This window comes from Echiichthys vipera (genome assembly GCF_963691815.1).
Source record: "Echiichthys vipera genome assembly, chromosome: 3".
Classification (NCBI taxonomy): domain Eukaryota; kingdom Metazoa; phylum Chordata; class Actinopteri; order Perciformes; family Trachinidae; genus Echiichthys; species Echiichthys vipera.
The window spans coordinates 20,103,902-20,131,420 of NC_139828.1; the positions used below are offsets into that span (position 1 = coordinate 20,103,902).

A 27,519-nucleotide genomic window follows, 5' to 3' on the forward strand; every position below is an offset into this window, starting at 1 on the left:
TTAAACGGTACACCAGAGTTTAAATGGCTAGATGAGACTGAACACACCTAAAAACAAAAGGTTTCAGAGGTGTGGTTGACAGTTGGCCTACTTACAGCCTCTTTAAAAAAGTTGACAATGAAAACCATGTGGCACGCGTGACCACAATGCATTTTGTATTCTGCATTTGTTTTTCAATGTATACATTTCTCAAAGGATTTCTGGATTATTTTGTGAAAGAAAAAAAAAATTCTTTCTGGGTGGGCCCACATTCCTAGTTGTGGTTCTGGATCTGCTAGTCTGTATGCCGGTATACAGTGTCCCATAGAAGCAGCTAAGCAACTGCTCTGACACAATAAATATCTAATCTGGCGTGTTGCAGGAGCCCTGTCTACCATAAGCCTCTGTATAGTCTGCTGGGTGCCCTCCAATGTGAAGTTATGTTATCTCTGTACCACCAATATCATAATGTTTGTTTCTCTAATGTAGTTGTTAATGTATTCAAGAGTGAAATTAGACAATTTCCTGTGTGTATTGTACTTTAATAGTGGTTGTGGAATCCACTGTAACCATTTAAGTCAGAGTAGGTGGTCTTTCTTTAATTCATAATAAGAGCACAATGAGGAAGGCTAGAGGCCAAACTATTCAGAGCCTTTGGATCACTTTAGGGAGTGTGGTAAAAAAAAAGAAAAAAACATGTGGATTGAGTTAGCTCTTTATGTTTTTCAACCATAACAATGAAACTTAAGTTGAGCTTTTTATTGCAGTAATGCCCATGCTGGAAACTATCCTCTGCATGTAAACAATGTAAACAACATCCCTATTATTTAGTAGCAGCGGATAGCCATTGGGCAGTTTCTCAGGGACCATATGAGCCATTTTTGGCCAAGGACGATAGCAAGAGAGTCCCAAATACCCAACATGCACGTCTTTTGGTAAATATGCAGACACATAAAGATGAGGAGAACATGCAATCTCTATACAGGGCTGGGATTTGAGTTACAAGGCAACATTGCAAATCCCTGAGACACTGGAAAAAAATATTAAAATCCCTGTGATTAAAAACTATAAACAGATTATGTCGTGATACAAAACACTGACAACCTCCATCTCATACTAGTGAAACCACATTTCCTATAAACTTTGTTTACGAGTGGTGGAATCCAGGTAAGGGGGCAGATGGTCTGTTCATGGCCTTGCAAAAGGGAAACCCTGGGATGTCCAGCCACTGGGTGAGAGGTAACAGCCAAGTGGATGAATGACCAGCAGGACAAACTGCCGCCTCAATTTTTCCGAACACGTTCTATTTCAAAATGCTATATATATCTACTCTGGAAGAAAAGCTGATGGCTGGCACTCATTATAATAATAGTGAAATTCATTGATCCCTATGGTGAAATTCTGTTACATGAGCACATTTTTGTTTTTTATAGCCTTCAGGGTAGTTACAGGATGTCAAATGAATTATACATGACATTTGGGCCAATAATCACATCATTGCATGTACGTCATTAAGGAATAGTAAAATCTAGTGACTCTCTTTTCATTTGCATCACTGTGTGAAATCAGGATTATTTTTTTTTTTTATGATATCCTAACATGACTGCCAAACGCTTCCTGGATGTGTATTTTCAGCAGTTATCTGGTCTGTTTAGACCAGCACAGGATAAAATCCACTCTATAGGGTAAAGTTTTCATCGTCATTAAAGCTGCTCGAAAAGTCCGGCAGATCGAGTTGACTCAGTCAAATTTCGAATGTTTACAACTCTCACGCCCCTCCCTCTTTACCACGAGCTCCTCCGCTCCCTCCCATCGAGTGCTCATCAGTGCGTGTTCACCAGATTCCTGTGTACGCGATTAGGGAATCGATAAACGGCATGGAGTACATGCTACACGGAGGTAGGCAGGCTAACTTACTCGTAGATGGCAACTGCTAACGTCATTTAGCATATGCCTAGCTTGAGGCGTGTGCCTGTAATATTGTAACATGCATGGGGGGGTGGGGGGGATCTCTGGCGTGTGCACGATCTGTGCCTCAGAGGCTCACACAGCACTGGACTGAGTGAACAGGACGATACGCCGCGGTGGATTTTTGCAAAACAAACAAGAAGCTCTAGGTGCACGTAGAGGCGTGTTTTTTTTTCTAAAACTGGATGATTTATGTTGTTCTATCGGAGCATAGTGTCGGTTTCATATGATTAAAAAAGTTGCCTTTCAGTAACAGTTGGAAAGTTTAGGCTCTGAGGTGATTGGTTAGTCAAGCTAAATGTGTGTGCACCTGCAGAAATTAGAAGTAAGGACTATATCTGTTTACAACAGTTTTGCTATGTGAGATCTGCAAGTTCTCTCAACAAACCTGCTGTCTATGTGTTTAAGGATGTGCAGGTTGAGATTAAATCAGCTGCACACGCGCCCATGCTGCCGGAAAACACACTTCAAAACACACACAGACCTCATATGATGCATGTGACGCACGTCGAGAGGAGAAAAGTGTTTCCTGTGTTTTCTGTGTTCTTCAGCTTAGCATGTAACTTATGACCCACAGCTGCCTCTACACTGTTTGTATATAGACGTCTTTAATGTACATGAAAACATGTTGCTTTCTGCCCTTTGTTTTTCTCCTTTACTCTGCACTTTCCTGCTCCTTTGAAAAAGAAACTTTTTGCCCTATATTCTGTCTGTCTGCCATTTGTATGTGTGCTTTTGCGATACAAATGTATATGACTTGAGCACTTGTTTTTATGTTTATTTATTTAAAGTTATACAAAAGGTCTTGCCTTTTGAGTTTTGAGCCGGAACACGTAAGGCTTCTTGCAGGTCATTTTTGTCAAATAATATCCCTGCATGGGCAGGTTTAGTTAAGGAAGCTGAAAGAGTGTCCTTGAAAGAGTGGATACGTAATGGGAAGTTGGCTAACCAAAATATCTCACAGCTCCCCAACAACAGGAAAGGGACTTGTAAACTTTGTGATTGCTCTCAGAGAAACACATTCTCACACTGTGGCTTAAATCATTATACTGCAATACATACAGCCTTACATCTAAACAAATTTAGGTCTAAATTGCTGAAAAGTCTGTCCCTGACACAACACCAACCAACCCCTCTAGAGATGGAGAAAAAAACATCAACAACCTCTGCATTTGTGTCATAACATTTAAAAGGTGCAATGCGTAAAATATGGCCAGTGCTCCAAAAAAAGTGGGCAGCATGTTCAAGATTGAGGGATCAGTTAGACATGCAATAAACCCTGCCATATCCTCAAAAATGTATGGGGTCCCAGAGGAGTCTTGCTCCATCCTGGTGGAGATGACTCGCTCAGCGGAGCTCACAGACACCAACAGCCCGGCAAAGGACACCATGATCCAGGCTAGAGCAGCCCACATAAAACTGGTGTCTTTCTCGCCAGCGCCCGCTCTCTCATCAACAAGCTAAACAACATGGGACTGGGGATTACCAATCACCGTACGGATAGCTGGTGATAATGGAGACCTGGCTGCACAAAAACATTCATGACTTATCGTGTCGTGGAGGTCTACCCATCGACCCGCTGACTCTACATCGTCACTGCCCTCCGCTGTAATCTCTGCGGTTGTATCCCATCTCCTTCTCCGGGAACCCATCCATTGTAACACAAAATCCTGCTAGCTGCTGCAGTGCTAGCATTAACAGTCATTAACATTAACAAATGAGGAAAAGGAGGAAAGAGTAAGTGGACAGACAGACTCCCGGGTAGAACAGGAGCAATAGGAGGCCGCTGCCCGAGGACCTCCCAGCAGGTGATACATGTCACAGTGACACTCGGGTGGCTTAAACTTCTCTCTTATTTGTGGTTGAGACTGGCATATTTTGATTATGTGCTGCTGGATTAATTGAGCGTTTCTGTGCTGTTAATACTGTGTTTTTGAGATACAGGTGAATTTATTTGTAGTTGTTGTGCTGTTGGCTTTGAATGTACGTGTGCTGTTAATCCTTTTAAGATGCAGATGAACAGTGTGTATTATGTGCGAGGTACAGGTGAATGTAGGTATTGTGCTGTTTGCATCATCTCAGTTGAGGTGTGGCAATCACTAATGAAAATTTACCTCCTCAAAACAGCTTTTAATTAATGTTATTTATATTTATTGTGTATTGTTTTATATATCACATGTATAAAGTGTCTGAGTAAAGCGCATTATAAATAAAATGCATTATTATTATTATTATTATTATATCATTTTAGTTTTAGGTGTAAAGCTGCGAACTGTTGTACTGCTAGCAGTGTAGCTGCTTATGCGAGCCAAGCAGCTCTACTTCTTCGTTCTCTCATGTTGAAAGACTGGAAGCTTGAGTGACTCATTACTGTCTCTTGAGGCACAAGCAGCATTACAAGACAGGACGGGCCGAGGCTAGTTGGTTAGAATGCTACTTTTAGTAAGTATCTCTGCAACACAATTAATGTTTAAAAATAAAAGATTCTGGCCATATCTTACACATTTTACCTTGCGCTGTTTGCTAGAAAGAGATCTTCTCAGTCTAAACACACACAAAAAAACATTTTCCCATCCTTATGTAAAGGCCTGGTTACTGTATATATATGCAGCTAGAGATAGTTAGAGCTCAGAGCATGTCTGGCAGACAGAAGAGGAAGAGTGTGTGTGTATGCACGTGTGTGTGTGTGTATGCACATATGGGAGGAAGAAGTCAGAGGAAGGAGGAGGCGGAGGTGATGGAGGACCCAGCACTGGCTCACGCCGGTTTGCACTGCTTCTCACTGGCCCTGCCCCACAGCGAGGTTAGCGGAGAGGCAGATGGATTCGGGGTGGGGAGGTGGGTTAGAGGGGTCGGGGCTGGGGATCATTTAGTGCCTCAACTGCCCTTCGCAGCACACATGCCGGGAAGATATTTGCATGTAGAGAACACATGCAGAGGCCATGACCCCTCCCTGTGTGAAGAATCAAAGCTAAGATACTGAGGCATGTCATATGGATACTGGTTTATGAATCACACCATAGACACACACGTGTATGCAGACACACATGCACACACATTTGACACATATAACTTTATATAGGCATATAAAGACAGTTCTCTCGCGCACAAACACACATGACCTGCACGGTTATTGTAACCATGTGGTTAATTTGAATGGATTTCCCCTTTTCGTTTAGATTGCAACTAAATTTACACAACACAGACGAAGCAGAAGCGAAAGTTAAATAACTCTGACTTATGATGACTCAGAATCTGTAACAGCAAAAAAATGTCACCATATCAAGCAACAAATTTTGCATAGACAAATAAAACTATGATGATGAGTGCTGTTGGTGCCACGGTAGCAAAGACAGCCAGATAGGGATGGCTTTCCGTTAACATCGAAGCTAAGTTACTAACAACACGGGACACACTGCATTTGTTTACCAACAAGAAGTATTAATAAGCAGGCAGGTTTTGTTACTTACTGGTCTAGCTTAGTAAAAAGAGCTTTTTTAAAAATTTGTATGGTTAGAGTTCGGTTGTTCTTCTGTCCATCATTCACACAATTGTATGATAGTTTGTTGAGTTGTGAGATGTTTCGTTGACCTGCCCTTTTAGTGAAATGCTCTCTGGTAAGCAGTGATGCGGTGTAACGTCAAGATTTTATGTATAGGGCTTTTAAGCGGCTGTTGACAACTCAAGTGATCTTCTCTTCCATCTTTTTTTGTAGGGAGCTTGCTGGTGTTGTCATTATTCTGTGCCCATTGTATTGTTTAATCAACATTTACTTCATAATTATAAGTTAACACAGAAAAGTTATCTGATGGCACTTTAAGGAAAGACTCAGCCTTCCCAAATTACCAAACTCCTTTATAGACCTTTTCACATGTACTATATGCGAGAACGTACAGCAGATATGTAATCGATAGTCAATAGAATATAACAGTGATGTTTTAACAAGTCTCCCTAAGAATCTCAACACATAAGCAGTGAGTTAAACCGACTGAGAGACAGGTCACTGTCACAGCTGTTGAACTCAAACAGCAGCAGAGTTACTGCTGTGGTTAGAGGAAAGAAGCACAGCTGCACTTCATGAGAGGCGGGCAGACTGGAGTGTGTTTGATCACACTGTTCTTTGGGACTGCAGTACAATACTGTACATATCCAATATTGTTGTTGTATTGTTGTTTTTCCATACACATGGGCTGCCAGCCCAGCGGGGCAGGGACACAGTACCTACCGTTTCATAAAATATACCTGCATTCACAAATATGTAGGATATAACTACCGATGTTACTGTTCTTACGTTGCAATGCCTGCTGAACATGAATAATAAAGTAAAATAAAACAGAAATCTGAGAGTACAAACAAGAAAGAAACTAAACTCCAAACCACAGAGATTCAGTTAGAAGATACAAAACTAATGAGCTGAACACAGAGAATTAGAAAAACGTCTTTTCTCGCAACACAGTTTGTTTTTAGGGGAGGAGGGGAGTCGTAACCCCGGCCTGCTTGGAGGTGGGGCGGCCGCACTTTGGCCTTACTCGGGAGAAGGTCCATCTCAGGCGCAGCTCCCTAAAACTGGTAATGGAAACCCAAATCAGCACCGCATTGGTTTGGCTTGGCGCAGCCAAAATTACCAATGTAAAAGTCCTACAATAGTCTTCTCACTAGAGCGTTTATATTTTTCTATGCTAGTGAAGAGAATGATATACTCTGGTGGCATCACATTACAGCGTATAGATGCCTAAAAATGTCATTGACTAATAGCGACTAATTCGCTTGTGAGTGCTTGAGGCTTTGGTTTACAAGCTCTGGTGGTTCACTTGTGCAGCTTAAACAAGCCAACAAACAAAATGCAAGAAAGCGATTCACAATGGTTGTAGCTGACAAAACCAGGTGCCTTAAGGCTTCATTTAAATACAAACAGAACATCTGTAATCTGATTGTAAGTAATCCTCTCAGGTTTTGGGATTAGAGGTCAGAGGTTCAACTTTAACAGACTTAACAGTTGTCGACTCTTTTCAGATTTTTGAAAAAATTAAACTGAAAGTTTTACTAGATCCTCTGAGAGGAAACACTTGTTTATCTTGTTGTTTAAAAAGTCACCTGGTAGTGAATTTACACAGTATTACAAGCTCTTCTTCCTTTAGCTGTATGTGAATGCTATGTAGGAAAGCAAAGTCCATCCAATGAAACAGTGTTTCTACCAACTATTACTAGATTTCTTCTCAAGTCTCACAGCTGAAAATGGAGAAAAACTGGATTTTTCAAAACATTTCCGTTGGCAGAATATATCCTGCAAAAATGTGCTTTCAATAGATACATCTGTATAGACATTGACTGTAAAGAGAACTGCCATGCCTTCAGAGGAACAAATATAATGCAGCTGCAGAGTTATGCAATGGAAAAACTAAATGGTACCGCCTCCGTCCAGGTGGAACTAATTTTCAGCTGTGGCAGATGGAGGATTTTTGCCAACTATGTTTTTCTTGGATTATAATGCATGTTTTTCCAATAAATAAGGTGACGAGGATGAATTTGGGCTTTTCTTTAACCACAAGTTATTCCACACTCTATCATGACAACACCTTGATCCATATCCTTCCACACTATCAAACCTACTAAACCCTAACTTAAGTTTTCTACTGTTGGCAGCTGGGCTTCACTGCAGCATACCGGAGCGTCTTGCTCAAGGGCACCTTGACAGTCATTGCTGAGGGATGTGAGAGAGTTTTCATTTAATTTTTTCACTGTACTGTAAGCCTAATGGTCAGTTTGGAGGTTGGAACTAATGACTTGCACATACTTGCTTCTCAAGCAAGTCTATAAAGAGAGCTAATTCTAACCACAGATATTGGAGGGAAAAACTAATGGATTACTTAGCAAACGGAAATTGTTTTTATGTCATGGGGAGCAAGCATGAAGTTAGAATGCTCATCCAGCGAAATACTTTATTGTGAATGCTCTATGGGCCCAAACATATATAAGCCAGAGAAATCATAAAAGCCTTTTCTACAAGTCCCGGAGAGAAAACTTTGTTGGAATGAATGGCGTGCCATCTTTGAACATAACATCTACTTCTTAGTTTTGTGATCACAAATAGTTAAAGGAATATAACTTAAATGGTAAGATTAACACATGGTTTTGATCTGACAAAACATTACAGCTATAGCAATTCTGCTGGTGAGTGGTAGAAATGACCAGTGGTGTCCACCATTTTGCTGTTTCTTTATTGAATTAATATCAAAGTATCACAACAAATACATACAAAAAGTATATAGGAAAAGAGTTCTGTGGTGATCTGATTGCATTTAGCACAGTGGCTCTGGGCTGCTCCAGCAGTATACGGCTGCCTTTGGTCACGCATTATAAAACCTGCAAGTCAGCACAGAGCAGTTTCTATCTCACAGTGCAGCAGATTGATAAGTGCTCTGCATGTAGTGAGGCTCCTGGAAGAGTTATGGGGTGAGGTCAGAGGTCAGGAGTCTGACCTCTAGCACCATCTCCTCCCCTGCTTCAGACATCCAACGAGGGCGTTCACCCCACTGGGCTGGAGACCCACAAAGCAGATCTAGTTGGGGCCCCGTGTCATATTCAAGGCTCAAAAAGGTAAAATCAAAAGTCATGAAATTGTTTTTCTTCTTGCCTACTCCAATAGTCATCTCATAAGTTCAAATTCTACCACTGAAGCATCACTGAACACTGTAACTTTTCATGTTTGAATGAGGAATTTCATTATTTTTAATAAAAAGACGGACACTAAAAGGAATATTAAAGCCCTCCACCATAACTGGAAGGGCTAATATTCATCTATAAATCATCAAACTTGTTTACAGCATCTGTCTAACTCCAACCCCTGAAATAGAATTGGCTGCGGTGCACAGTGATTCCATGACTGCTCTGATGAGTGAAGATATGGATGTAATGTATATTAATAGAAGGTGTCTGATCACCAGCCGCCATTAACTTGTCCAGGAAAGTAAGTTTAGGACGTGGCAGCCGGCTGAGTCCAGGAATAATGTCAGTTCGGATGAGCCGTGTGCCCACAGCTTACACTGGGTTGGGCTCGTCTCAGAGACAGCGCAGCCTCTGACCTCGCTGCCCCTCTCTTATCAAGGTTTTGTAACAGATCTGACCTGCTTAAAAAAACACCCATATTGCCATTATTCAGTATGAAATCATCTGCTTATTTTCCTCATCTCCACCATCATCCAAGACCTTAAAGGACTCATCATCTTTAAAGTCATCATTTCACCTCACATGTAAAATGGTTACAGCCAATACACCACATTATGAAAGTAGAGTAAATAAAGACATAACTCACTCGTCTTATGTAGTAATACTCAATTTCATCTTTATAGTTTTCACCCATAGATCTACAACTTATAGCCACAAATAGTTGCCTGATGGTTACACCCACTGTAGCGTGGAAACAAACTGTTCCACTAGAAGCATGTGTCTTCACTTATGCCAAGCATTTCTGCCTGCTAATCAATAAGCCCAGTTTGGCTGTCCCAGGTCACCCCCCGATTCCTTATGTAATGCATAGGACAACACCTGCCCAGCACTGTACGTCCTGGACCTTCCTGACATCACCACCCCTGCCCTTACTCTGCCGTGGATCCTCTTACACTTCTGGGGAATGTGTATCCAAACTGTTCCTGGTGACAACAAGCGCATGACGGAGCGCTTAACGAAAGAGTTCAGCTTGTCTGAGTCAGAGGAAAGACGAGGAGGAGGAGGAGGAGGAGGAAGAGGGAGGGAAGTGAGGAGGGGTATAAAGCCAAGAGTCAGCCTACGCTGGTTCAGACCGGTTCCTGCCCCCTTCCCCTTCTCCTCTCTTGCTTCACCTCCTTCTCACATCCTTTAGTTTATACTCATCTCATTGCATCTCTTGTTTTTCCCCTCTCCTATTTGATCTACTTTAATTTGTCTTCCTATCCTTTTCCTTTTCTTTCCTTGTGTTTCCCTTTTACAGCTGTTTTGCTTGCAAACTTAATTCACAACTCTATGATTATGCATAGCTGAAAACATAATAATTCATCATCTTGCTATGGTTTGAATGTATAAAGTCCAGTTGCAGGTTAGCAACACTGTTTCTGATAGATAATCCAGAGAAGATGGTAGGTGAGTTAGTTTGGCAGTTGGATAGAGCACAGAATAGACAAAAACAAACGCAAGTTTCTTCTAAGCATCACAGTAAATGGACCAGATCAGATCCAGGGATCAGTAACATGTAAAAGTGTTTTTCAAATGGAGTTTGAGAGAAAACTTCCTAGGCTAAAAAGAGAGGAAATAGCGTTGAGGGTTAACGTCTGATTTTTACTGCCAGCTGTTGATATTAGAAACAGAGATGGATGGCTGCTGTTTTTTTCTCAGCGAAACTGCCCACTCTCGCTTTTCCGCTGAGCTGCAGGCTGTGTTCACCCGGAGGAGGCTGGAGATGTAAACACTGTGAGGCTGAACAATGTTTCCTACTCCAGGCTGCCGGGTAGACGGATTAGAGACTATCAGTGGTGAGATCTGATGCAAAGCAACAGCTCAGTCAGCTGAGATAAAAGACTGATGGAAGATTCTTGAACCAAAGATGTACTTTTGTGTCTTCCGTTTCAAGAACAGCGTGTTCAAGTAGCATAGTGAAGTGCATTGAGATCAAAGCAGTGCAAAGACGCAATATGCACCATGAAAGGACAAGTGAAAAAAAAATCACAACACATCATTCAGACATTTTGTACCATATTTTGCTCTGCAAAGAAGGAAGTGAAATGGATACACAGCACATCTCCTACTAGCGACAAATACAGTACGTTCTTGCACAGGTATCTTTATATATATATATATATATATTCTATATATGAGAACAGATATTCTTTAAGATATTCTTAAATTCCAGAAGTTGTTAAAGATAGTTATTTGTAAGTTCCCATGTCCCATGCACAAACAAGCAGCTCTGGTGGCAGGGAGATATTTGATACCTTGACTTGCTAATTAAGGCTTGTTTACAGTCTGTGTGAGGCAGAGGCAGATTCACCAAGCATGTTGACCAGCAAACACAGCATCTGATAATGTCATTGACCGCCATCACTTATTGAAATGCTTCCTGTTATACAAGTCACGTTGATTCTTTCTATATCTATGTGTTTGTCCTTTTATTGCAAGCAGCATCCGTATTTTACTGCAGAAAGATAGTAAGACAATTGCACCGGCTTTGGATTAGACTTACATAATGTGTGATTAAGGTGGTGCTCCAGAAAAATCTTCTTTGGATAATAATTTATGTTTAATGTGTTTTTTTACATTTAAAAAAGTTACTCAGAGAGAGCAGACCTCCACCAAGGTCATGCCCTATCTCACAAAGTTAAGCAAAGTGAATAATAATTTGTTCCTGCTCCAAAACTTAATGGGTTCTTCCTTGGCCTGTGCTTCACCTTTCCATCAAGTTTCATGAAAATCGGGTCAGTAGTTTTTCCATAATCTTGATGATAAACAAACAAACTGAACCATAACCTCCTTGGCAGAGGACTACTTACTGTTTTGCAGCACTACATTTATGTGAGCCCTGCAGTGTTTTTTCTTCTGGGATGCTCCAGAGACAACCCTCAGTTATTCTGACTCAGACTGAGAGCCTGAGATACACAAAGTTTGACCAAAGATCTCACACATTGAGATGCTTATTCTGGAGGAGGAGAGGTGGGAAGGGTGAGAATGTTAAATTAAGAGTTGTAGTGCTGAGCAATTGAGTATGTAAAATGTGTGTGAAATCTGTTCATATGGAGTGTCCAAGATAGGGAGGATGCATCACTGTACAGTATATGAAACCATAAGCTGAACTACGGCAAGGTGCCATACATTTTCACAATGTCCAAGTAATTCAATATCTATCATGGATAGGGATAAAAACTGATGTGATTTTATTGATACCAATGCTGTGTTCAAGCTTATCGATTGGATTCTTCATTGATTTCTGCTCAATTTTCTGTGTGAAAAAAATCAGACTACATAGGTTTTCAGCATCAACGAAACCTTTCTATCTAGGGCTACAATTATTATTTTTATTATTAATTAATCTGTCGATAATTTTCTCGATTAGTTGTTTGGTCCATAAAATGTCTGAAAATGGCAAAAAAACCACAACCAATGATCAGTTTCCCAAAGCCCTTAAACCTTAAAATTTCTTGTTTTGTCCACAACTCAAAGATTCATTTAATAGTTCACAACTACTCGACTTATAGTTGCAGCTCTAATTTCATCATCTCTGAGTCTGAACACAGTAAGGATGAAATGAGAGAATATTTGTAGCTTTCTTTTTTATTTAAGTTGTTTTTTTCAAAGAAAACCTTCTTATTGCAAGTTTCCAGCAGCATAGTTGCATGAGTCATAGAATAGAATAGAAGTACTTTATTGATCCCAAGCTGGGAAATTGCAGTCAAGCTGAGAAATTGCAGTTATTGTTTTGCAAACATGCCGGCATTGGAAAAAAGGAATTGATAAGCTTGGAAGCATAAGATTCCGGTTCAGATTTCAGCAGATACCACTACATTCTTGTTCCCCAATTGTGGAAATGAACGATGATGAGCTTATGGTGACTATTATCTGTTGCAAACCTTGGGGCACCTGCTGGCTCAGTGGTGAGAGCAGGCGCCCACTATACAGAGACTAAAGGCCTCGCCGCAGCAGCCGTGGTTCAACATCAGCTGCATGTTGCCCCTCTCTCTCTCCTGTTTCCTGTCCACCTCCAAGCTATATAAAAGCCAAATAAATAATAAAGTTGCAAACCTTGTTTGGTAAAAATGCTAATGCAAAAGTAGAAATGATTTCTTGTTTTGCATTTCTACAGTTTTGCCATAACACACAATGTTCAGCTCCACAAATCCCATTCAGCATCACACTTCTTCTGTAACTGGTGGATGCTCTTGTCCCATTCAGCACACACCTGTCAAATCTCTAACCCTGGCAGCATTGCTCCACCCGTTGAACTACAGGACCACCAGCACTCTGCAGCTACATGTTTACAAGACAAACACTGATCTTCCTCTTTGCTACAGCCATCTGTGATTTCAACTATTTGTCTAAGTAAGATACTGTAGATGCAAAAAACATGTTTGTCCATTGTGGCTAACAACAGGTATCGACTATAATAACACACTGTGTCAAGGTGAGTCACAGGCATCTGTCTGTCTGAGACAGAGACCAGACCAACAATCTGGAGACAGTCAAGTGAAGTCAGCAAGCACTTCCTCTCAAAATAAACAGACATCATTAACTGTCATCAAACCCAGCAATATAAATTATTTGACCATACTGGGGAGAACTGATAATGGTACTTACATTTGAATAGCATTTTCCACAAATGGGAAGTGTAAAAATAAACAAAACAACAACACAACATGTTATTAAACAATCCACTGTTCTAAAGAGATCTCAGCATATCACTGTGTATAAACAACCTTAACTGTTCAAAGTTACGCATATTCTCGGGCTAAATATCTGAAATCACTATCTAGATGAAGACCAGGTGTGATTGAAGGTGGATACATTAAAAAAATAACATGTTTGATATACTGTAAGTAACATTAGATGATGATCTTTTTCCTTTAAATATACTAATTGTACAGAAAAAAACTCAATATGTGGTTGTATCGGTCACATTGATAAGGAGACAGACTACCTGTAACTTGTAAGGAAAAAATCACAGTCACGTTTACCCACAGGGCTGCCCCTCCCTAAACCACATGTTGCACTGGGGGCCTCATATTATGCGCTCTGTACATTTTTTTTTATAAATTGGCTTTTTCCAATATTTGGATTTCTGACTGTACGCACTGTATGCATTTTTCCTTGATGTAATTTTTCCTTCTTCCTTTATTCCTAATGGTCCTCTGTCTCTTTAGGGGGGCCACATAACAAAATTATGCTTAGGGCCCCAATTTGGCCAAGGGCGGCACTGTTTACCCATATTACTCATTCCCAGAGTGGAGGAACAGAGTGACTTTAACTGATGTTTTTACTCAAAGCAATATTCAGCCAAAAAAAGGGCAAGGTTGTTTTTTACTCAAGGACACTTTGACTGTGAAGAATTGTACCTAAGACCTTTCGATTACATGGCCGTCTGCCAGCACTAAGCCACCCACTGAGGCGGGTTCAATTACTGTGACACATATGTTGTAAAATGGATCACCCTGAGTGGCAGCCATTTAAATAATCTGCAATAGTGCAATAGTAGTGCACAGAGCAGAAGTCATCAAAACACCCTCAAATTATTAATATCACCGCAACAGTACACACAGTACTGGATCAAAGAGAAAACAATGCTGTGTACTGTAAATGTTTTATAGTGTACAAGTATTACTTGACAGCACAAACAGAAAAACAACATTTTAAAAATAGTTTCCAGGAGACATGGAGTCAGAGAGCAGCAGGCAGGCTGTAGAAAAACGTGCAGCAAGGCGAACTCACAGTCACGCCTGTACTTGCACTGGCCCTCAGGGAACACTTTACTTTTCAGTCATTCATTCTTAGAAATTGTAAAGACTTTCACAGAATGTAAACAAATCCATGTGCACAGTTTGTGAGAAGTGCTTCAAGTCAGTTTCTGAAATTGAGTGGGGAGTGCCAATCTGTAAAGGTCAACTAATTCTTAATTTTACACGGTTATTAATGCTCATTAGGGATACATGTCAATCAATATAACTACTTGCTGAATAAACTTCACCTCCCAATTTACTTCTTTGCCCAAGGGCACAGAGGTAGTTGCTAAAGAAGAACAGAGGATGATGCGGCTCTTTCTCAATCCAAAATGGCACCACAATTTTGCTAAACTCTCCCCTCTAATAAACAACTAGACGACCCACTTTACACAGCTACGGTGTAGTGCCTGTTGCAGGCTGCTCTCTTTACATGGCACTGTAAATATGATCAGAGGCTGTCAATACAGAACATCATGTCCTGTCCATCCTGTAGCTCAGATTGCATAGTAGTCACATCGCATAGTAGGAGAAAATTCAGCAGTAAAATGGATCTGAGTAGAATAGAAAGAAAAAAACACACCATGAAACAACAAAACAAAAAAGACCATTTGCCACCTGTGATCATCAGCTGACAGGAAAACAGACTAATCTCGTAACTGTTGTTACGTTTAATCATATCCCCATATCATTCTTAGTATCATTTTGTTTTCCTGACTCATGCATGTCTGATGAAAAAAAAGGCCTGTTTTAATTGTCCTTAAAGTAATGTAATCCAGACAGCACAGGCACGACTTCAGTGCTCCAGTCATTTTTAGATAGAATCACTTCTTGGCCAAATGGAGGCACTGTAATTAAAAGGTTGTAACTTGTGACTAACTAAATTTGAACACAGTGATGTGTTTTGAGCCCTGGAAAACACACTGACTAGCTTAAAAAGGACACAATAATTAAGAACCAAAATAGGCCCATATTCACAAACATTTAGGTGTTTTTTGATTGACTTCTGAAACTGTATAAAATATGGATGCAGTCTCTGTGATGTCACCCATAGGTTTCTGAAGTAAAATAATAAACTTAATGTGGGTGGCTCTCACAGTTTGACTCCCAGCTACTCTAAATGGGCAAAGAGGTGGAGTTGGGATGGAGCTGAGGCGAGCCGAATGAAGCTTCCAGTCTTTGCTCGCCTCCTGTGACTTCTTCCGCTTGTCACTCAAAGCAGCCAGCCCATAATTATGCAGAATTTTAATCCTAAATATAATTTAAATGGGTGAGTTTTATAAAAATTCACCCCCTATACAGTTGTCATGAACGTAGATACCAAAACCTTTTTCTATTCCAGGCTGTCACCATGTTTATTTCTGCTCTGAAGTTGGGTATTTTACATTGAGGTCTATGGGGATTTACTCGCTTTTGGAGCCAGCCTCAAGTGGCCACCCGAGGAACTGCAGTTTTTGGCACTTCAACGTTAGCTTCATTTTCCAGCATCGGCGGTCACAGCTTGCTTCTAACATTTAAAACATTATACTTGGTTTGCCTGGTGGGAGAGCTACAGTCCATAATTGAAACCATATTCAAGGGGGACGCAATGTTTACTCGTTTTGTCTTTTTTAGGTGGACAAACAGCTAAACAATCATGTAAAACAGGCATATCTTCTTTTACTTTTGCTGAGTTACAGATGATTGAACTTTATATGATGATGCCATCCTTCATGTAAATCTATAAAATGAAAAGCAGTTTAAGTTTTTTATTTTCATGGATGTTAAATCCATGACTTTCACACTGGTTGCAAAGCAAATATTTCAATATGTTTTCCAGTTATTATTTTTCATTGCCCTCTCTCCAAATCAAACTGGAGCAGGCTCACCAGCAGTGAGCAAGATGTATGTCACCCAGTGTAGATGGATGAGAGCAGTGGTGAGGGGGTGTTGCCTGCAAAACAGACTGCTGTGTCACACGGGTACATAGTCAGCATAGCTCCCTGTTTAGACGGCTCACCCCCCCTCCTCCCACCTGCAGCTCTCAGCTGGAGCTGCTGAGTCAGAGCGGGATTTGTCTGAACTTCCTAAACTCACAGCCCCAGATAATGATTAAAAGGAAGACCTGCTGTAAATGTGTTAAGCATCAATAAATCATTACTTCTCTACATTAATTGTGAGACCTCTAATCAATGTAATCAAAGGTCTGAATGGCTGAAGGTCCATGAGGCAGCGGCCGCCGGCGGCCCTTTGCAGCATGCCCCCCCCCCCCCCCCCCACTCCCCACACCATTTCCTGTCTGTCCTATCTAATAAAGGCTTGAAAAACTGCCCAAAAAATAATCTTTATGGAAATCTTACCAGGATAATGATTATATATTTAAACTTCTATTTTGAAACTTAAAACTCCAGTATGCAAGATTGTGTGGCTTATATGACCTCATATTAATGTGTTTCTCTATTGTTTTTTGCTGTTGTTTAAAGAAAATGTACATATGATCTATACATAATATACATTTGAATGTCTTTAAATGATCACATAGTATATCACCTAATGTTTGTAACGCAACCAGGCCGGCCACAGAAAACCTTTTATTATCCATCAAAGTAACATGCAGGACTCATGACTTAAGTATTTCTAAATCCTGGCTACAGCTCTGATAATTCTGAAGTTATTTAAGTGTACATGACACATTTTCGTAAATACATTTCCCCTGTTTTCTGGTTATAGGACAGTTAAATCATGATTGCACATTTACTGCATTTGGTTTCTGCAGGGCAACAACCTCCATCCACAGATAACAACCTATAGATAGTGCTTGCTGTCAAGCCATCAACAGTACAGTCACTTTTAATGACACCCAGTCATGATCTCAAGGCTGCAGCAGGTTGTATTTTTGATTTGGGTGCTGCCCACAGATAACAAGACAGTTCAAACCATAACATTAACTGATGTGTCAGACTTCTCGAACATTGCATGTTTCAGTTTGGGAACATTAAGTATGCCAGGTTTTCCTACCTACCTAACCTACCCATCATGTCTCCATCCGAACGGTGACTTCACATCTCCCAGTCTTTCAGCAAAAATAAAAATGTATTTGCTGACACGGCAAAAGCTTGGCATGGCCACAAGGTCAAAAAGATAGCTGTGCCTTGTTGTGGGCTGTTATTGTGCTTGATCTGGCGCAGGCTGCTAGCCAAAACAGTCCTGATGACAGACGACTAACCTGAACGAACCCGCAGGATCACTATCATAACCTCCAAATACAAGAGAGAACAGGGAGGACAGCTACTACTATAAATGTGATTTTGTATTAATGGAGTCTAGGGTGGTGGTAGTGGTGGTGAAACCATGGAGATGATTGGGTGATGTCTTACCAGGTGAAGACCTGATGGACAGAGGGGCTCACTGGACCTGGAGCTGAATCACAAGCTGAATCATATATGAAAAGAGCTGCAAGACGAACAAACCAAAGTGACACACACACACACACACACACACACACACACACACACACACACACACACACACACACACACACACACACACACACACACACACACACACACACACACACACACACACACACACACACACACACACACACACACACACACACACACACACACACACACACACACACACACACACACACACACAGCAAGCTTCTTATCTAATACACAGCAATCATCACCATCAGTTACAGATTATTATTTAGATCAAAACATTTAGTTATTAAAAGCTACTGAGTGATGGCGGGGGTGATATATTTCCTGTGACTGTAGGAGTTTTGGGTATCAGGCGCTCCCTTGGAGGGCAGCAACTGAAGGGCGGCCGCAGGTTGTCAGCATCTACAGCTTCACACACAAGACTAGAAGTCCCTCTAGTGGATAAGATGAGTACACGCAATAAGAAGTAGCAAAGAGCAGATACTCAGCATGGATATCTACATTGTATCTGCTTGGGCTAAACAATTGGATCAGACATAATGACATCTGAATGCATCTGATATTTTCTCTTTAAATACATGCAAGTCTTTTGGCATGCTGGATCCTTCCCTGCAAGTCGCTGCTGTGATGTCCTCATCTAATGTACCAGCATTGTCTGATGACAGTCTGCACCATATGAACTATAAATGGCAGTATTTAAATCCCTGTAATGTAAATGTGATATATGACTGAAATAAATGTTATGTGCAACCTAAATTTGACATGTCATAAGCTGCAAACAAAGGAGGATGAACCATAGACATAATATCTATGTGAACCATACACATTAGATAATATTATAAAACAATCCACAGGTGAAGGGGAGGTAGCCTACTGATTTATGAGGAAACAGGAAAGTGTACATTTAAATGTTCTCCAAGGTAGAAGTATTGCCTTGCTGTTGTATTTTAATGAAATGTAGTCAACAAATATTCATACGAAGGTTTACAAAGGTTATCACGATGCTCTTGACGTGGAATGATAATGCAGTGTTATGAGTCATGTCGTTCAGTATCGTTATATTGAACTCAGTATAAGCAAACTTCAACCTGTATGTGCTCCAGGAGCATTAAAAGTGATAGGTGTGTGCATCCTGCTTGTCCAGTTAACTCCAGGTTTCACTTTCTTTTCTTCAAAAATGGAAGCGCCTGTTTGTGTTTCCTCGTCTGTCCTTTAGCTGTGATTCTTCACCGTGTCTACAGTTACGAGCAGCAGATAATATGGAGAAACTACCTGGAGAGAAAAGGTAATATCTGACGAGGCGCAAACGTGGGTAACATAGAGCAAAGTTTGGTTTAGCAAAGGGTGTCAGTTGTTAAGATGAAAGCCTTACCTGTGGTAACTTGTGACCCTGTAGCCGGACGGTTTTCAGCGGTGTAAACTTGCAGCGGCCATAGATACACGCTTGGTTGTCAAGCAACCGTCAGTTAGCTAACGTTAGCTAACAGTCGGTTTGTAGTTGAGTTAGCTTCGGTGGGGTTTGACAATAATTAGGTCAATTAAATTTTTAGGCGTACATTTTAGGTATTTATTCACGTACATTAAGTTAATTTACAAAAACTAGCTCCACAGAAAATCATTTTTTTGTATCAATCTTTGTAGGAAAAAAAAGTAACAGGTAGGAATAAGGTAAATGTATTTTTAACCTGTGAACAAGAGATTGTGGTCAACAGGTGGTCCGGGACCCCGAGGGGGTTTTCAAGAGTTACTACAGGTACCCGCCAAATTGTTTAATAATCTTTCCAAGGTATTATAAGAAAAGATAAATGTGTAAAAAAATAAATACATTTACCCAACCTTGATGCTAACAGTCAGATAGCCACTAAGGTAGCCATGCACAGATACAATTGAGCTGAAGGATTCAATGGGCCTTCCAAATGTATGTTTAACATTAACATAGGATGTATAAATATATGAATGTTTATAATGGTGATTATGTTTTTTTGAATCTGGTTTGCACAGGTTTTTAGCTTGAGAGAACAAGTTATTATGATAACAAGTGATTACCTTGGTCTTGTGTATTTGGTGTAACCATTCTGCTTTTTTGCTTCTGTCTTGGCCGGGTCACTCTCGGAAAAGAGGTTTTAAATCTCAGTGAGTTTTTTACCTGTTTAAATAAAGGATATTTAAATCCAGTCCTATATCCACATTAAAACCAGAACTATAGAAACATAAGTCATGGGTCAAATGTTCAAGCTTTATAAACAGATTTATCTTATTGTCATTGTTTTGTTGAGTTCTAATGCACACTTTTCACAACGCAAAACTCTTTAGGATCGATAGAGCTCACCTCAGATTCAAACGCAAAACTCTTTAGGATCGATAGAGCTTACCTCAGATTCAAACGCAAAACTCTTTGGGAAACTCACGTAGATTTCTCTGTCCATCTCAACAATTTTTTTTAACACATTTTTAGGTCACATATTTAGTATTTTCAGTATAAGACCTTCAACCAAGAACATTCAGGTTCTATTCAAGTTTTAACTCTGATGCATGTGATTGTTTCCATCACCAGCTACAGCGGATACAGCTTTGGTAAACCCACACCAATTGCCATATCTTCTCCGTTTGCAGACGTCAGTTCAACATTGAAGGAGAATAAAAATTGGTTTTCATTATCAGGTAAGCTACTAAACAGTTCCACACCAAGACAACTGTCAAAGACCAGCACTGCCACTGAATATGTACTAAACAAAAACAACCCAGAAGTCTCAATTTGGAATACTTTATTCCAGTTTCCGAAACAGTATTGCCTGTTTCAGAGCCATTTGGCCTCAGATATAGTTGGTTGGGATCTCTGCTGACCTGCTGTTCCTCAGAATGATGACACTGATTGCGGATCGATTAATCGTTAGTAACAGAGCATTCTGAATTGGGATTTGGTGGATTAATTTGTTCTAATCATGCTGTTCTTCTGAGGTTTATGACCGGCCAGGATAACTTCTGTGCATGCTGTTACCCGTTAGAGCTGATAGTGTTGTATTATATCTTATCGAGTATTATATATTGTATCGAGAGATGAAGTGGAGCAATGCTTTCTGTAAAAAGTATCTCAGTAGTCTACATTAAAACGTGATTAAAGTCTGTTGTGCCAGCACTCTCCAGCCCGTCATTTCTTTAGTCTGAGGCATTAATAATGCCATACTATAACAAACAACCTTATCATGTTTATAATTTACGAATAAAGCTGTCTTGTATGCAGTTAAGATAAGAAAAGATATTCCTTTATTAGTCCCACAATAGTGAAATTTCCTTTAAACAGCGGCAAGTGACAGAAAACATAGAAGAAGCATCACTAAGAAACAATAAATTGTAGGAAATATAGAAAAATATGAACAATATAAACACAAAGAAATGAAAATTTAAATAATAAATAAGAATAACAGGAACAATATATAAAATATTTTTAAATATTTTAAATTCACACCAAGGCACAGTGGAAAAATATTACTATTGCACATTGTGAAATTTGTTCTTATTGTTCTGGTGTGTGTGGTCTACTGTGAGTAGTGCTGGTTGTACAGTCTGAAGAAGGGAAAGATCTCAATCATGAGAGAGCTGTCGTAACATGCTGCCACTAGAGCAGCGCCATCTTGTGTTTGTCAGTAAACTTTGAATTAAATAAAAATGATCACAGGTACACAGCCTCGCGAGGTCAGGAGGGTATAAGTCAGTGTACTTGTGAGAATAAAATAAAGCTTCATTGTATTTTACTCGCAGATCAGTCAGATCATGGAAACTTGCGGCAGAGAAAATTTAGAGAAGTTTGCCAAGCGACCGAACCAATGAGATGAGCACAGCTATCAAGCAAGCCGTTCACAAACGCTTATCTTGGATCCTTCTTTTGGAACACGGACTGTGCACCTGAAATTGTACCTTTTATCTGTAAATTCATGTTACACAAATGGCAAATATCCTTTACCAACATGTTGTTTACTTTCTGAGCTTTGCCTTGACGCTGTTAGCACATGATACGCTTCCTTGATCTGATTGGTTGATTTGGCCTGTCTATCACCAACATAGGTGGTGATAGAGAGATGATTTATCCAATCAGCAACCAGTATTTTCGCCTCTTCCCAGAAGATCTCCAACCGAGAGTTCACAGATGGATATGCAGAGCAAATGTGAATTATGCAAATCAATTCATCTGGCGGAGTCAGGTTAACACTGACTATGGATCCTCAATGCAAAACCGTCATGCATGTCCCAGCGTGACTGGTGGGGGCTCCACCGTCATCTGGAGCCCAGTTCTACATAATATAAAAGTATAAAACGTCCTATCGGTGACTACACTTTACTTTAGTAAAGTAGGGCAACTGTTAACCCTGTATTTTCCCACATTACATTTACCCACCACTCTACATCCAGTTTTTACATAGAGTTGATAAGTCTAATTTGTCACCTCTTCATATTCATGTACAAAAAATGACTTCTCGTCATTAACAAAAAGCTTGAATATTGTGAGTCTACACTTGGCTTGACTCTGGTCTAAGAGACTTGCAGAATCCTTTGAGCTAATTAACTAAATAACCCCCAATCTTCACAGCTCTAGGAGCTGCTTCAGCTACACCTGCTATCGGAACAGCAGCAGTTGCCAAAGATGCTCTCTGCAAAGTTGCAGATGCCAGCTCAACGGAGAAAGAGGAGCACAAACCACTGTTTACCATCTCAGGTAAGCTACTAAATAGTTGATTCAATTAAATTCAGATTTCTATAGTGCCAAATAATAACAAACGTTATCTCGAGACACTTAACATATGGAGTTAATATAATAATATTGAAGTGAATACAAGAGCTAATAACAGTAATTATAATATAAATATGAATAATATCAATACTATTAATAATAGTAGCAGGAGGCGTCAAGCAGGACCACGGCAGCAGGCACGGCCACGGTCAGCAGAGACCTGTGAGATGGGAAGTCACACGGACTCTGGGGAAGAAGTTAAGTTAGTAACATTCATTAAAGGGACATGAATAATACAGAGAGATAGAGAGGAGTTACACACCAAGAGAACTGTCAAAGATCAGGACTGCCACTGAATATGTTCACTGGTTTCCTCTGTAAAAAAAAAACAACAACAAGGAAATGTACACAACAATTTTCTAACAGAATTCCTCTCAGCAGCTAAGTTGAAGTCTCAGTGGAGAGACATGGAGTGGACAGAAGAGTGAGTAAAGCTATGGCACTCAGTGAACTTTGCAACTATTCAAATTAATAGCAATCAAATTGCTATAAATAAACATATTCAGATTACACTGATCAGCAACCATCTTAAATTCTGATCTAGGCAAAAGACGAGCCTGATGAAGACCGTCAGCTCCTACACACCAAGCTGTCACGACGTGACTCAGGCTCGGGTTCTCCTCCTGGGTCCGGTTGGTTCTGGAAAGTCCAGCTTTGTCAGTTCAGTCCAGTCTGTGTTTAATGGAAGAGTCACCAACCGGGCCATGGTGGGCTCCTCCTCCACCAGCTTCACCAAGAAGGTAGAAATGGAGCAGTTACTGATCCTGGATTCAGGGAGAAATTCACCCACAAAAAGGAAAAACACCCAAGCACTGCTTTCACTTTTCCAGAGCTCCATCACTCTGAGAGAAAACCATCTGTGGTCAAAGTGTTGCCAGTCATTTTCATTTCATGTCAAATAAAAGAAGAATTGTAAACAAAAAGGCAGTATGTAGGTATATTTTCTTAACCTTAAAAACTTTTATGGATGTGATTTGTGAAGACCGGTTTTAAGTTTATTTGTAAAACATCATCACATACAAAAATAATTAGAAGTTCAGACATTTTAATCAATGTCCACTTACTAGCTTTTTCTATCATATATAATGGTCTTTGTCAGTGAATGGAGTTTGCCTGGTTGTCACACGCCACATGTTTTAGATATGAGAATGACAGACAGACATGATGTACAAACATAAAGAGCAATATTAAAGCAACACTGAACAAAAGTTTGATCACCAGGAGAATATTAGTGCAAACCTCCAATCAGCAGGTAGTCTGTTTTCATGCTTTAGACGGCCATACCATGCATTTTCTTTTATGTGTGTGTCAGCTGCAGTCCTTCAACATCCATGGTCAGAAGGGAGAAGATCCTACTGGACTGGTGCTCTGTGATTTTGTGGGCCTGGGGGGTGGAATGATGACCGGACTGACCCTCCATGACATCCTGTCTACCATTAAAGGTCATGTACCTGAGGGACACAAGGTAAGCAGAATCCATATGGTAACATTTGTAGTTTTTAGTTATGCTAGTCAGCAATGCTTTAAAGATGGCAATGTCAGTCTATTGGTGTGTTGGTTGATCCTCCACTTTGGTCCAGAATTATCTCGCCAAGATGCATCCTAATTACTTTGTTGGTCCTCTGGCCTTTCCTCTAGTGCCACCATGTGGTTAACATTTGTGGTTTTGAGTGAAATTCCTCAACCACCATTGGACGGATGAAATTTTGGTACAATGTTTGGACGGTCATGTTTAGAAAAGGGGCGGCACTTTCAAAAACATAACCTGGCTGCTGATTGGATAAACCATCTGTTCATCAAACTCTTTCCAAAGGCAGTCGGACAAAGAGCAAAAACATCTTTACCATCAAGAAAAGCTGTCGGTGCTATTCTTTGCACTCCTTTTCATGATAAATACTCTCCAGTTCTGATAAAAACTGATGCTATTGCAGCATCTACACACTCACCTCTGTGGGAGGATTGTTGTTTGAACAGTCGCTCAGCACACACACACCTAAACCATGCCTGTACTGTAGCAGCTCAGACGCAAACGTATTACTTAAAGCCTGACAAGATGGATTTTCATGTGATCTTGTGATTCTGCAATTCTCACATGACCCTGTGATATCACCAGAATCCAGTTGCAATACAAGGTGACATTGTAAGAACGTTGGCGATCCTCTGACTTTTCATCTAGCTCTATCATCAGGTCATTTCAGGTCACTAAATACCTGCAAAATAAATGACCTGCCTGTCAGCCTCAGCTGTTCTTTTTGTTAGTGTTAATTGCAAACAATGCAATTATTTTTTGTTTAATCAATTAATTTATCCCTCCCAGTTTAGCCCAGATCAGCCAGTGAGGTCTGAGACTGTGGGCTATGTGAAGAGGCCAAGCCTCAAAGAAAAGATCCATTGTGTGGTGTTTGTGGTGGACGCCTCTAAAATCCTGACCTATACCAAAGACCTCAGCACCACCTTCCAGCATCTCCGAGAGCACATCAGTGAGCTGGGTAAGAAAAGGACAAGCAAGCAGTCAAACACAAAGACATTTCACGCACAGATTGTAGTCAAAATGGCATTCACTTTTCACTGAGTTAGTTTTATTGTTGCTGTGGTTAAAACGGCATAGGGGCTTATGTGCATAACAACTTTGGGCTTAATACTTTCTTTCTTTCAACTGAACAAAACACTGTTGAAATATTAACTGTCTGTAATTTATTTCTCTGGAATGTATCTATTAAAAGCTGTTTTATTTCAGTGAAGCCTTAATGACAGTATTGTATTTTGTCTGATAGGTGTTCACCAGGTGGCTCTGCTGACCCACATAGACAAAATTTGTCCTGAGACCACCAAAGATGTCACCCAGGTTTACAAGAGTCGTATCATTCATGACATGGTAGGTTGAAATAACCATATGCACTTTGAGAAATGATCATGTACTTTAATTAAACAGTCCAGAGATTTCTCTAGTACACAAACCACATTTGCATGATTGTAGTGCATGATACAGACTTATTATCCACTCCAAATGTAAATATAAAGCACAAGAACAGTACTACACAAAATATAGCAAAAAACATAACAACACAACAACAGAGTAAAAACACAAAGGTTAACAACAAAAGCAAAACAGTAGAAGCACAAAGAAAAGGAAAAAGGGCAATAATATATAAAGACAACTGACAGTGAGTTGAAAGCCAGAGAATAAGACTTGTTTTAAGACAAGATTTGAAAACAGGCAGTGTAGGGGCCACCCAAACATGCAGAGATTTCCTCTGTGCTTCAGCTGTGATCATGGGACAACAAGGATTAATTGGTCAGGTGATCTGAGTGACCATGATGGGACGTATGGTTGTGAACGATTGAAAAGATAGGTTAGAGCTAGCCCATTAAATGATTTGTTGGGAAACAATAAAATCTTTAAATCAATCTTAAAACATACAAGTTGCCAGTGAAGTGAACTGTGCTTGGCCCGGCTAACACCAAGATAAAGTGCATTATACTAATGAGGTCAGGTCTAGATAAAAGCATGTATCACTCTTTTAAAATCAATAAATGATTTAAAAAGAGCCTTCTATTTTATTAGCACTCAAAATATTACAGAACCAATTTACAATAAATGGAATATATCATTAGTTTTCTTTTACGACGGTTTCATGAAACGTTTTAATCTCAGAGGGACTACTTCTCTATGCGGTCTGCAATATGGATAAACAGGTTATTTTGACCATTTCAACAGTAATTAAGTGGAGTAGTCAAATATATACAGAGTGCTAACACATAATAAAGCTAAATATACAGGAAAGTAAGATCACCATGCACCAATGTGATTTGCCCACATTTTTGTGTGATGACAGTTTTGTTTAATGTGGTCTGAACCATAATATAAAATATGCCTTTGTTGCTTTTTATGTTCATATTGTTATAGCCTACTTATTGGAGTTTACAATAAGCAAAAGCTTGCAAACAAAAGTCACATGACTCAAAAGTAGCATATCATTATTGGACAGATTATTATTAACCTGCTATTCCAATACATGTTTGTTGTTTGGGGTGATAAGGTCAAAAGAAATTCCAGTCAGTAACTATCTCTCACTTCTCTTACAATGCTTCAATTTTCAAAGATGAGGAACTACAGTAAGAGCCTTTGAGTTTTCATTCCTCTGTCTGTATTATTCTCAAACTAAAAGTACTTTACTTTCTGTGAGAGGTAACAATATCTTCCCTCAGTCATTATAAACTGAACAAGTTGAGATGAGACTGTTTCTGTCTCACTGTCACCTAGTTTGTCATGACATTGTCCTCAACCAGCTGGAGGAACTGCATACTGATAAATAAAAGTCCTGTATTTGTTTCTTTGTAGATGACTAAAGCTGGAGCTCTTTTGGGTATGTCCACCTCCTACATCGTCCCGGTGAAGAACTACTCGTCAGAGCTGGACCTGGATGTGAACGCTGACGTGCTTCTGCTCACTGCTGTCGACCACATCTTGCAGTACGCCGACCTGTATTTCCAGGACAATACACAACCCTCAGGACCAAAGACCGACTAAAAAATTCATTTCTGCGCTTTTGAAATATGTCTTCATCAATAAAGAAAGGCATCATTTCCATTTAAAAAACATTTATGCTTTAATGTTAAATAGAAACTTCAATTATGGGACTTTGTGTGCAGGATTTGAATATTTCTGACTTCAGCGACTGATAGCTACTGCTAAATCAAAGCTACATTACAATCATATAAATGCTACACTTAATGGATTTAAACTACCTTGTAAAGATCTCTGGTAATGGGTTTGGTTTTTTTTACACAAAAAGATTTACATTGCAAAGTGGTTTAATTCAGAATAAAATCAGAAATTCATGATATTTTATTTGTAAGTGATTGTGTTCTTTATGTCAAGGGCAATGGACCTCATGCAAGAACC

General features: G+C 39.9%; 1 protein-coding gene across 6 annotated transcripts; it reads left to right on the forward strand.

Annotated features, from left to right (window-relative positions):
• The first annotated feature begins 19,007 nt into the window (after positions 1 to 19,007).
• LOC310945432 (interferon-induced protein 44-like) lies at positions 19,008 to 27,460 on the forward strand. Of its 6 annotated transcripts, none has more exons than XM_083911518.1 (10): positions 19,008 to 19,112; positions 20,382 to 20,488; positions 22,413 to 22,538; positions 22,717 to 22,815; positions 22,980 to 23,037; positions 23,158 to 23,353; positions 23,926 to 24,078; positions 24,931 to 25,102; positions 25,388 to 25,488; positions 26,956 to 27,460. In XM_083911518.1, exons 1-10 carry the CDS (start codon positions 19,087 to 19,089, stop codon positions 27,142 to 27,144), a joined length of 1,227 nt encoding a protein of 408 aa, XP_083767644.1. In that variant the 5' UTR covers positions 19,008 to 19,086; the 3' UTR covers positions 27,145 to 27,460. The 6 variants fall into 6 exon arrangements, with proteins under 6 accessions (XP_083767644.1, XP_083767645.1, XP_083767646.1 ...); XM_083911519.1 differs by having other exon boundaries at positions 23,932 to 24,078; XM_083911520.1 differs by having other exon boundaries at positions 22,992 to 23,037.
• The last annotated feature ends 59 nt before the right edge of the window (positions 27,461 to 27,519 follow it).